Source organism: Mirounga angustirostris, unplaced genomic scaffold, assembly GCF_029215605.1.
Source record: "Mirounga angustirostris isolate CCGP_5_RB_7025 unplaced genomic scaffold, mMirAng1.0.hap1 SCAF_12, whole genome shotgun sequence".
Classification (NCBI taxonomy): Eukaryota; Metazoa; Chordata; class Mammalia; order Carnivora; family Phocidae; genus Mirounga; species Mirounga angustirostris.
Genome location: NW_026991720.1, coordinates 14,444,096 through 14,456,370, shown reverse-complemented (window position 1 = coordinate 14,456,370; position 12,275 = coordinate 14,444,096). Strand labels below are relative to the sequence as shown.

Here is a 12,275-nt window from a genome sequence, read left to right as displayed (position 1 = left end):
AAGCAGGTGAGGGGCTGCGTCTGCTCATCCTTACCTTGGAAGCCGGGTGGACACACGATGAGAGCTTGCTGGAAGGGGTCGGGCCGGGCACAGATCTGGGCTGTTCCCGTCTGCAGGGGCATGCTCCGCTGGGCCACTGCGGCCATGGATGCCGCTGAGGGCTGGTAGAGTGCAGATTGGTAGTTTAGTATGGAGACTTCGGGATTGGCTAAGGAAAGAGTGGCACTGGTGGAGGTGGGAGCCTAAAGGAATGATGGGGATTAAACAAAAATAAACAAACATAAAAAATGAGGGAGGTGGTATGTTGGGAGCCACGAGTCTAAAGCAAATAAATGAACTCAAAAGAAGAGCAAACGAATAAAAACCAAGAGCAAAAAAGCAAAAACGGAGGGGAGTGGAGACACAGTTGAGTCTCAGGGAAAAGCAGGCACCTGCCGCCACAATAGAATCACCTTCGGTGCTCACACTAAGGCCAAGTCCTAGCATTTGTGGGGCCTGGATGAGAGGGCAAACGGAAGCTTGCATAATGTAGGTCTAAAAACAGCGAAGTTAAAAATCGGGCCAGAAACTATTTATGTTCTGCCCTTCCACTTTGGTAAATACACTTCACAACTACCTGGAAGGCCAGGTTTGAGTTTAAGACTCTTGGATTCCTTGGGTTCTGCACTGGAACATGGTGACGGGGCGGGGAATGGGAGGGCGGGGGAGGAGGCGAGAGCTGACCTCCTGTCTGCCTTCTCTTCCTGCCCCAGCTCCATCCCACAACTCAGGGGCTTTGGGTACACATATGCGGACCTGCCAGCCCACACGTCCAAGCTCTGTTTACACTCCTCTTCCCTTGGGCCTGGTGGCACAGTCCATACTCAGGAGGTTGAAGCCAGGAGGAGGCCTCTGCAGGCACAGGGGCCCAGGTACCCAGAGTTTGGCAAGGAAGCACACACACACGGAGGAAGGCTGAGGTAGGCCTTGGAAGGGGGCCCTTCTGCTCAGGCCTAAGGGGAGTACTGTTTACAGATCCCCTCGGATGGCTGCAGAGCCCACTACTGCAAATTAACACGTTATACCAAAGATAGCCAGGGAGAGGGACACACAGTCTGGGCTTTCTTGTTTGAGTTTGGGGCAATCGTACGCTGGCGTTCAGCTCCGAAGGCTGGAGGCCAGACAGGAGAGATGCCAGTGGGTCAGGAGAATTTTGAGAGGAGTTAAGTAACTCTGAAATTATGTCCTCTCTCCTGTCTCTCTTGGAAAGAGACATCATTTGAGAATGAGCTTCCCTGGGAAGCAAGGAAACTCAGTTCTGAATTGGGAATCCTCTGGCTTTGCCCCATTTAGCCTTCTTCACACTGATCCTGCACAAGATAGGGGGAGGGGGTCACCGTGTCTTCGAATTCAACGTTGTTTACAAGTTTTGCCGCTAGAGGTTCCGTGGACTGAAGGATAAGGAGGCAAGAGCCACAAGGGTATCTTGGACACATGTAGAAACAGGATTTTAAGAAAGTACGTATATATGTCAAATTTGATAAAAAGGATAAAATCTCATTTTACATGTTTTTTTTTAATACTTAGATTTTATGTTGAATTTATGTGCAAAGCAAATTAATTTGTTTGAAAGTAATCACTACATTACGTAGCATACATGTTTGGATTTTAAGATATGTATTGTCACAATAAGTGGCTGTTTTGGGCCTCCAGGTAGTGTGACTGGGAATGCATGTGTGATGCGCATGTGGGAGCATCTGTGTTTTGTTACTGATGACATGCGTTGTGTTTCCTCTCTGTTCTCTCTGGGGCCCCACCTGTCCTGGAGGCTCCTCCCCATACACATTTCCCTCCTTGGGGACCAATATCCTCCAGATTTCCACTCGGGTACTCGACCATTCCACCTCCTGCGGCTGCCTCCTTCAAATCATCCCTGGGACCTGACTCTTCAGTCGCTACCTCTTTAGCTGAGGGTCTCTCCCCTGGTGCTGGGCTCTGTTTAGTGAAGTTCTGGTCTTCACGCTCCCCCCTTCCAATTCTTCTTGGGGCTGAGGCTAGAACATTCTTTCCAAAAGACTACTTTGTGCCTGTCACCACCTCTGCCCCCAAATCTCCAATTACTGTCTAATGAACACTATATACGCACTTTGGTCTGGCATTCCTTTCCCACGGTTTGGCCAATTTTCCCTTCCAAATTTATCTCCCTCTGCTCTCTGTGCTCATGGCACCAGCCAGAGAGTCTGCTCACTGCTGGCGAGCATGCTGTGATGCAGGCCCTGCTGACTCACACGAATCTCTGGCGCACAGCATTCCCTCCAAGCCTCTGCGCTTCAAGGTCTCGCCTGGGTCCCCTCTGCTCCGCACTGAACCCCCAACACCATCAATTTAAACAAACTTCTCAGTTAGATTAACCCATCTGGAGGCACCCGCGTGGCTCAGGCGGTTAAGTGTCAGACTCTTGGTTTGGGCTCAGGTTGTGATCTTGGGGTTATGAGATAGAGCCCCACCCTCAGCGTGGAGTCTGCTTGTCCCTCTCTCTATGCTCCTTCCCCTGCTGACTCGTTTTCTCTCTCAAATAAAATCTTACAACAAACCCCCTTCTGCCAGCCGATGTGATGGGGTTCTGGTGATGAAGGACAAAACCATGGTGGTATTTTGTCAAGGAGCTCATTATGTCTGGCTTGGATACCTTAGCCTGAGCATTGGGCCTGGCCCTGGGAGGGACCGTTTGTTTCTTTGGACGCCAGGTCTTAGCATTAGCTCTTCCCCCTAAGGAGAGTCTTTTTTTTTTTTTTTTTTTAAGATTTATTATTTGACAGAGAGAGAGACAGCAGGGAGTGGGAGAGGGAGAAGCAGGCCTCCTGCTGAGCAGAGAGACTGATGCAGGGCTCAATCCCAGGCCCTGAGATCATGACCTGAGCTGAAGGCAGTCGCTTAACTGACTGAGCCACCCAGGCGCCCCCCCCAAGGAGAGTCTTAAGAAAATCAATGGCCCCTGGGGGTGGCAGATTCCATGTGGCCTCCCCTGGATACAGGCAGGGGGAAAGAGAGCAGGGAAGAAAAGCTCAGCGTCAGCAACTCTGTGCGCTGCAGGTCTGGCCTAGAGACCAGGGAGGTGGGGGAGGGGAGGAGGAGATGGGGGGTGCTGGTAGCTGAGGCCAGTGTCTCTTCAGTGCCAGGAAGGGACCTGTCAGAAGAGTGTGGAGGGCAAGGCGGAGGTATCTGTGTTTCAGGATTAGAACAGACACTCCTGTCCTCTGGAGCAGTGTGTGCAGACACACACAGGAGTGTTGTGACCACTGCAGATTTGATTGGAAGGCTGAAAAAAATATCTAGGGACAGTTAGTTCTTTGGGAAAGTGGGAAGACTGGAATTTGGGAATAAAAGTACAAGTCTCTTTCTTAGATACCAGAGGCAGCCTGGACTAGGATTTAGAGAGTATTCATTCAGTAAATGGTTCCTGGGTCTCATTCCTATTTTAAATAAGGCGTGAGGTGTGGGGTTCTACTAATTTTTTGTAAAAAGCTGGAAATGTGTGGGAAGAAAACCTTATTTTCCTGGTCCCTTCTGGTTCTGACTGCTCGGATTCTGGTGACAGACTGATGAACTGATTTTCCCTGTGACTTGGAGAAAGGACAGGTTTTATCTGTCCCGAGAGGAGATCATGTGGACCCAGCAGTGCAGGGACACGGGGACGGGGTCTGCCCTGCGTGACTGCCAGCGTCCTTCCTGCGCTCGAATTCTTTACCAGGCAGGTGCCAGACATAAATAAAAGCATTAGAGCGGGAGGTTTACATTATTCCCACATTGGGACAGAAGGAAACACTAAGGTGCCATCTCAGAAAAAGCATCCCAAGACAGTCCTTTCTGGAACCTTGCCATGGGACCAGCAGTCCGTACAGAGTGCCTAGGTCTCTCAAAGGAAGTAAGTTTGGAAGTAAACACTTTCTTACGTAGTAGAGGAATTTTGTGTATGATATTGTGTATGATACTGGAAGAATCTGATCTCCTGACTAGGTTTGGGGGGAAAATACAATTCTTGATGCTCACCGTCAGCCCTGCCCGCCTTCCCCTTTGCTCCCCATTCACCTGGTTGTGGACAGTGTTCAGCTGGTTGTTGAAGGTCATGGTCAGGTTGGTGGACGTACTGGGGGCCACATGTGTGATGAAAGGGGTTTTGCTCTGGTTCACCGTGTCATACATATTCACCCGACGCTTGCAAATCTCCATGTTCTGGAAACATGATTTGACGCTGTTCATGCAGAAGGCAGAGGCATGAGGGAAAGAGAGGAAGGTAATGTGGGATAAAGGGGAGAAAACAGACAGAATGGGAGAGAAATGTTAATGTAGTGAGACAACTGGGGAAACTTTAACTTTAGGTCTACTTTCCTGGATTTCTCATGCAAAGTCTGCATTTGCAAGAGTCACCTTTATTCAGATGAACCGCCCCCACTGCCTTACGCCCCGTCCCCCATCCAGGATGGCTAAAGGTTCTCCATAGCACAAGAGACGTGACGGCTCTCGCTGTATTTTCCTCATATCCCTGATCTGCTGAACCAACCTCACTGCTCATTCTTGGCTTTCAAGGTGGTTTCTCTGACTGGGAACAAGAAACAGCAGCTTCTGACCTGCCTCTCTGTCTTACCAAAGACAACTCCTTGCGCTTCTGGGGCACTGGCGCCATCTACGGGACGGCCAAGGAATCAGCCAACCCAGTACCTTGTACCCGTCGCCACTCTTTGTCCCCACTGGAATTGCACATGTAATGGGAATAATACTAGTAATAATTAATAATCGTGGTTAACACTGATTGAGAACTGTGGAAGGTGTTTGCAAGCACTCCTTCACTCAGTCCTACAACAACCACAAGAGGGAGAGAGGACTGTTGCCCCTGTTTTACAAGTAAAGATGAAGTTTTAGAGAGGACAGACAAGTCATCTGCCAAGGTGAAGAGCTAATTACTAGCAGTCTTCACGTGCGCATGTATATCCTCTTTAACCTCCTGATTCATCCTCCCTTTTGCTTTTCTCATTCTTGCCAGGTTACAAGAAATAAAAATTCTCTCCCTCTTTTTCTTCCTCCATTGCATCTGTGAATCAAACTAAAACCCTAGTTAGGAAAGGGAAGTATAAAAATGTTGCTGACATCAGCATGGAGGAAAAGGAAAGCCTCAGTGGCCTCAACCACTGAGTTCTTGAAAATCCACCATAGAGTGTCCTTCAGAATTTATACATTATTTCTCATTCACTTGTCTTCTCATTAAACTTACTTTGCCTCAACTGCTAATATTCAGAATAGTGAAACAGCATTTAAATTTCAATTTTAAATACTTATTTTAATTATAAGTAGTGTAATACTGACTATAAATAAAATGTTAATTTTCTACTACTTTAAGATTACAAATGTATACTGTGGGTATGCTAGATTCTGGGCCAACCGGGTGTTTGTGGGCTTTCCCCAAACATCCTTTCCATGAACGATGTTCCGAACTTAGATATGCTCAGAGAATCCTTTCTTTCTGAGTTAATGACTACTTAGAATGGCCACACGATGCACAAGAAATAAACAGTTAACTGATTGTTGACCCTGCAGAGAAAGGAAAACCTATTCTATGGTAACTAAGAGCTAAAAGTATTGGTAATGCTGGTAATGCCAACATGCTTTGAGCACCTACTGAGTACCAAGCAAACTGTTGGTGCTTTCACATGGAAGCTGAAAGAATAAAATGATGGGTTTTGTTTTCTTTTTGGAATGTATTTAAAGCATTCTATGGTTTTGTGACAATTCAACCCAAAGCTTTTAGACTATGAATTTTTCTGAGTTTTGAGTTTCATGAAGGCAGGCAAGCACTTGCACTTCGGGTTAATTCTGTGAGAATGGTCTTTAAGGAATTTGTGCACTAGCACCCTGGTATGGAGAAATGGGTGGGGTCCCTTTCACCTGTTAATCTAGATGTTGGGGCAGCTCTGGCCCAGCCCCAAGGAGGGGGAGGTCTTCAGCAGTGTGGGCTGGAGGTTCCTTCTTGCCCTGTAGTTCTCATGGTCTTCTGGCCAGTTCTAGGGCCCCCGACGGGTTAGGCCTACTCTCAGGTAAGGTTAGGTCTGCTCAAAGACCTGTCTTTCCTTCTGGAGCCCATTTTCTGAATTCTATATTGCCAGGGATCCCCTTGGACCTACATCACATTCTGAATCTGAAGCTGATGCTCATGGTCTCCAAGCCTGGTCTTTCACCAAGTACAATGAAGCATTGTATTGCTGCTTCCTTCACAGGACCCAGAGACAGGCAGGGGCCCCTGACTTTATGTGGGTGACTGTCTCATCGACTGTGCAGATGGCTGACGGGAGCCTTCTGGAGAGCACGACTCCATCTCCTGCCATGCTGTTTCACAGCTGTCTCGCTTCACCCCTGAATATAAAAAGACTGATCTCACGGGAGCCCTTATCCAGTAAATCACCAAGTGTGCCTTCCTTCTGTTGTACAGACTGATGCCTTGACTTACCCCTACCACCCCAGAAACAGGACAAATCTCAGAATGAGTTTGCTAGGGAGGGGTCCGAGTTCCTTCTTTGTACTGGCAAACTAAGGTTGTTGCAATGTGATCTGACTTACTCAGTGTCAACTGATAAGGACCAGCACTGAAATTAGAGGAGGTAATGAGGGTACCACCCACTCATTTCTTGCAGCTCGGAGAGGGTCAAGTCCAGCCTTGGGACGAGGCCCAGTCTGGTCATGGCAGGGCCAGCCAGGATGTGCAGATATCTCTTATGCTCAGCCTCTTCATGCATCCCTATGTCCTCCTAACCCGAACTAAAATCTGGCGCTCTCTTGAGCACACTTTTCTCCCTGCACACAACTGGGGATGGGACTATTTATTCTTTCACACCCCAAGAACCTCGAGGTTGAGAGGCTGAAGTGCTATCTCACATTACCCTCTGTTATGGGCTGAATTGTGCTGAATTGTGCCCCCAATCCCTATGTTGAAGTCTCAGCCCCACTACTTCAGAATGGAACTGCATTTGGAGACAGGATCTTTAAAGAGGTGAAATGAGGCCCTCACGGTGGGCCCTCATCCAGTTCCCTATGAGGAGGAGGAAATCAGGACACAGAGGTGTACAGGAGGACCATGTGAGGACGAGGGAGGAGATGGCCATCTACAAGCCAGGCGGAGTAGCCTTAGAAGAAACCAATGCTGCCAAACACCTTGATCTTGGTGTTTGGTCTCGGTCTTCTAGAAATGTAAGAAAATAAAGTTCTGCTGTTTAAGCCAGTCAGGCCCTCGGTGTGCTTTGTTTCCTCAGCCTCTTCAAACCCACACTCCTCCCATCCTGCCACCACCTCTCCCCGTCCACCACTGAGGCCTGTCTCCACTGTGCCCCATTCCCTGCCCACCGGGGGAGGCTCCGGCTGCCAGGAGCTCCGGCTTCTCAGCTACTTCTCGTCCTGGTGGCCTGTTGTCACTTCTAGCCACCCACTCGCGACCAACCGCAACCGCTCCACTTCCCCACACTGCAAATTCAAGCATCGCATCTCCCGGCCGCACCTTCGCCCCTCTGGCTCTTTCGGCGGTTCCTAAAATCACCAGTCTTTGAGGGGATCAGCCCGTTCAGCCCTTCTGGCCCCTCCTTCTTCGCCTCCTTTCCCTCTCACAGCTAGGCCTCCCATAGCCATCCTCCTGGATTCTGACCACTCTACTGCCACTGTCCTTAGTCTCTCAGTTTGTCTTCTCCTCTTAGCAGCCTGGCAAAGCTCCAACCGGGGTGACCCCAACTAACCGTCAGTTCTCTCCAGGCCCTCACCTGGGGGTCCGGTTACCCTCCCCACTATTCATGCCCAAACTCCGTGCTCCGCAGCTATCCCCTAAGGCTCTGGTGAGTTCGCTCTGCCGCCTCCTACCCCGACTACCCAGGCTTTCCTACGCTTCTTCAGCCACCAACCACCTGGCTCTCAACAAAAGAAGACAGGAGCTGCCTGAAGAACATCCTCGACTTCCCTCATCCAGCCAGCATGCCTGCTGACACCCATGTACTTCCCCCCCGCCCCATAACAATGGCCTCACAATCCAGGCCCCTCCCGGCGTCTCAGGGAACTTCTGGATCCTTCTCTTCAATCCCTCGCTCACCACACACACTTCCTGCCAGCATGTTGAACTGTTCCAGTCTCTTTATATCAGAAGAGCCCCCTTGGGCCCCTCTAGTCACTCCTATTTCTCTCTCCCCTCCCCTCAGTCCTGCAACCTGCTGGGGCTTCCCCCCAAACAGCTCTTGGGCCACCCACAACTTTCACATCGCTGACCTTGATGGGCACTTGGCCTCCCAGCCCCTCTGACTTGATGGAGCAGCAGGTAGGTGTTTGTTAAATCAACTCTAACCAGCCATCCGTTGCTCGGGAATCCCTCCGTGATTTCCACTGCTCTTAGGATGAAGACCCAAATCTTTAACACGGGGCCCTGCCTGGCTCACCCCGAGGCCTCTTCTCCCCCCTGGAACCCCAGCTCCCACCCTGTGCCGCCCATGCTGGGAGTCCCCACGCAGGCAGCGCCCTTCCTGCCCTTGCCGGCCTTGTCCCTGGTTCCCTGTTGCTCCTCCTTCGGCGGTCCTTCCTTAGGGGTGCCCTGCCCTGCCCCGATGGCAGCCTACTTTCCCTGATAACAGCCGGCTTCTTTGGGGGGTCACCTGTTTGGTGCCTTTCCCTCACCTATAGGCTGGAAGCCCCCGCTGCTCTGCCCCACACTGTACCCCCATGTGGCACAGCACACAGTCTGCTGAATGGATGGATGACCGAAGGAACAAGCCCGGATCCCGACCAGACAGAGGCCACTCCAGAATGGTTCTGGGAGTGAGCTTTGGCACTGAGTGGCTTTGCTTCATAAATGCTGCCATTCTGAGCACTCCCTTTATGCACAGGTCCCAGGGGCCGGTTCATCCTGCCTCGCGCTCTCCCACGCTCCACCATTCCCTCCTTTTTGGTGTAAAGCGGTGTGGCCCCGGGCTGCCCAATCTGGCTGCCACCTTTTTTCAGCCTATAACGACAGAACTACTATATGGCCGCAAAGCCTAAAATATTTACTATCTGGGACTTTAAAGAAAACGTTTGCTGACCCCTGGTAAAAAGCATCGAGTAAGACACCTACTGTGTACTGTGGGGAAAATCGAGTAGGTGTGTCATGGTGACAAAGGGGTGGTTCAGGGTTTCAATTGGAGTGATTCTCTTATCAGCATCTATGGTCAGCATCTTCTTTAACAGGTCGATGAACTCCCGCCGGTCTGCCTTCTCCACTAACATGTCACTCCCTTCCAAATCTGTTGTCATGTTCACCTGGAGGGAAATCGGGACAGGTTACCAAAACCCCAGTGTGCCCCACCTCCCCCTACTTCCCTTATTCTCTGCTCCTGCTTCCATCAGTTAAGCTGAAATGTACCTCCTATCATACCTCATTGAAAATAAGCACAAGATGGAAGGACTTCTGGACATTGGTTGCATAACAATGTGAATGTATTTGATACTACTGAATTAGATACTTCAAAATGGTCAAAACGGTCAGTTTTATGCTATGCATATTTTATCACAATTGAAAAACAGTAACTACAAGCAAGTAGTAAAAAATGAAATGCAAAAAAGGGTTATTTAACCTGCAGAAGCTGATGTGACCTCTTCTTCCGTCTATAATGTTTGTGTCCTCTGGCAATGCACTGAGTTAGGGCCAGAATTAATTTAGGCCCCGTATTCACGGGGCTTACCTCTGGCCAAGACGAGTAGGATATCTGAGCATAGGATTTTTCTTCCAAGAGCAAGCTTAAGACAGCTTTTGAAAGACTTGTTTTGCGGTGCTTTCTATTATTTTCCAAGGCAAGCTCCGGAAAGCAATTTCAGTTTTCTCAGACAATCTAAGCTTCTAATCAACCGACAAGTATCCTTTACTCAGAGTCATGATTTTTGGTTACACTCATCTTCAGTAAGAAGTGTGCTGAGTGTTTATTGGTCTATAGCTTTACTTCTCATTGATTTTAAGAAAAACTCTCTTTGGGTTGTCCTGATTTTAGACTCGTCTTTACACTAAAAATAGCTAAAGTTCTAGAATTTTCTCTGGGCACAAAGGTGAGAGCCTGTAGTCCCACCAGTGAGCTGAGAGAGACTGACTAAAGTGGGTTGAGTTGTGTGGCGGCAAAAGGTATGTTTAAGTCCTAATGCTCAGTACCTGTGAATGTGACCTTATTTGGAAACAGGGTCTATGCAGATGTCAACCAAGTTGAAATGAGGTCAAAAGGGAGTAGGGTGGGTACCAAACCAATGACTGGTGTCTTTATAAGGAAATAAGAGGGAGGTCTGGGTGCACAGGCAAGAGGAAACCCAGGAATAAAGGCCGAATGAAGAAGGATGAAGAGGTCGGGGTGATGCAGCTACACATCAGGGAACACAGAGGACTGCCAGGGGCCAGCAGACATGAGGACTGAGGCATGGGACAGTTTCTTTCTAGAGCCTTTAGAGGCGGCATGGCCTTGATGGTACTTTAATGCCAAACTGCTAGCCTCTTGCACTGTGAGAGAATAAATGTTTGCTGTCTTAAGCCACCCAGTTTGTAGTACCTTGTTTCAGCAGCCTGAGGGAATTAATACACTGACTCATGGGCATGAGACTCAAATGTGCTAATGAGCTTGAATTCCTCTCATGAAAACATCACTAAGATTGGCCAGTGCTTTTTTTTTTTTTTTTTTTTTACAAATGGGAACCAATAAACTGAAGCTATTTTTAAAGAGCTGGTGTAAGGTTTTGAAAATGTTTCACCAACCCAATGGTATTCTTACTAGGAGTGGCATATCACTGTTCAAGGTCAAGGTCAACCACTGCAGTTGAGTAACGTGAATTTCTACCCGCCATCTTATACTACGCAGAGGTCTTGCTGTGCTTGGTTTGTAAAGGGCTAACAACATTGCATACTCACCCATGGGGCTTACCTGGGCCATGTCATCTAAACAGTTGAAAATGTACTTTCTTGCTTCTTTTGACTTAATCCCCGTCTCTGCTTCATGGTCATCTGGTGTCTGGTCAAAAGAGGCAAAAGCTGATTGACTGGTCTTGTGAATTCTTTCGTCACTGTGACTCCAACCCTGGAGCTTCTGCTTCTCATGGAGGGTCTTTTTCCCATCTTTCAGAGGACACTCTTCTTAAAGTGACCTGCTCATCCACCACACTAACTCATCTCTCTTCTTTCCTTCCCACAAACACCCTTTGGGGGCCTACTCTGAATCAGACCCAGAGGGTTCCAATAAGAATATGCCACATCCCTGAGAACCCTTCATTCTCCCCCGAGTTTAAGGGATAAGGTGAGACTCCGCATGTGGAGAAGCAGAGGCCCTTTTCCACATGGTTTTATAAATTTAAATTTTATTTCTCAAACTCTCATCTAGAGGCTCTCACTGCCTGCCAGGCACTGTTCTAAAGCCCATGAGCTCATTCAGTATTCTTCACAACCATCCTAGGTAGGACGATGACCAACCCGTGTTCTAGAGGGAGAAAGAGGAATGGCAAGCTTAAGGAGTCTGCCAAGGCAGCATGGCCAGGAAGCGGCAGCTGGCCCCAGAGTCCTCCTGGGGCTGGGCCACACACATATGGTGCCTGCACCGGCCTTGGTCTAGGAAGCTGCTGTCTCCAATTACTAGGGGTTTCTGGACTCATCCATGGATCACAGGTAATTGATCCTCAAAATCTCACTCAAGGATGTCACACCTGGAGCTGCTAGGATCCAAGCTCTGATCCCAGGAACAGCCAGACACGGAGGACTGAGGCTCCTCACTAAGACACAGAAGTGAACCCTGCCCCTGGTTGGCCTCACCCTTCTCCACCCCGGAACTCTTTTTCACTGGACCTGACCTTGAGCTTCTCACTCTCACAGTTGCCAAATGCCAGCCCTCTCATCAACAGCCTCAGAGTGCTTGCTTAGCTCTCAAATCTCTTTTCTAGATCTGCAACTACTGGCCACACTTTATCATTAAATCATATTAGAATTTGGCTGTGGTTTCTGTAAAAACACACACACACACACACACACAAAACCAACAAACAAAAAACCCCACCTACTCTCTTGCAAAAAAAGAAACACCTAAAATGAACATAAAACATACTTAAGACTTGCATTATTTTTTCCTTCCCAGGAAAGCACATTAATTTTAATTACTAGGCACAGATCAAAGTGAAAGCAAAATATGTTTCTGTTAAAGTAAAACCACCCAAGAGTTTATGGTGTGCAATGGCGCGCTTTACCACCTGCCGGCTCGGACAGACAGACCCCTCCTTAGAGC

General features: G+C 48.8%; 1 protein-coding gene across 5 annotated transcripts in view; it reads right to left on the bottom strand.

The window, feature by feature from the left end:
* The window catches only part of HIPK2 (homeodomain interacting protein kinase 2), a 181,813-nt gene that overhangs the window by 47,688 nt on the left and 121,850 nt on the right, over window positions 1–12,275 (bottom strand). For 3 of the 5 annotated variants that reach the window (XM_064574895.1, XM_045864188.3, XM_064574896.1), the window contains exons 5-8: window positions 10,932–11,018; window positions 9,110–9,294; window positions 4,069–4,231; window positions 35–242 (exon numbers count right to left, since the gene is read on the bottom strand). In XM_064574895.1, coding sequence (XP_064430965.1) covers window positions 35–242; window positions 4,069–4,231; window positions 9,110–9,294; window positions 10,932–11,018 — 643 coding nt within the window. The remainder of the gene's footprint in view (window positions 1–34; window positions 243–4,068; window positions 4,232–9,109; window positions 9,295–10,931; window positions 11,019–12,275) is intronic. The other 2 variants (XM_064574897.1, XM_054505178.2) reach the window with 1 other exon arrangement.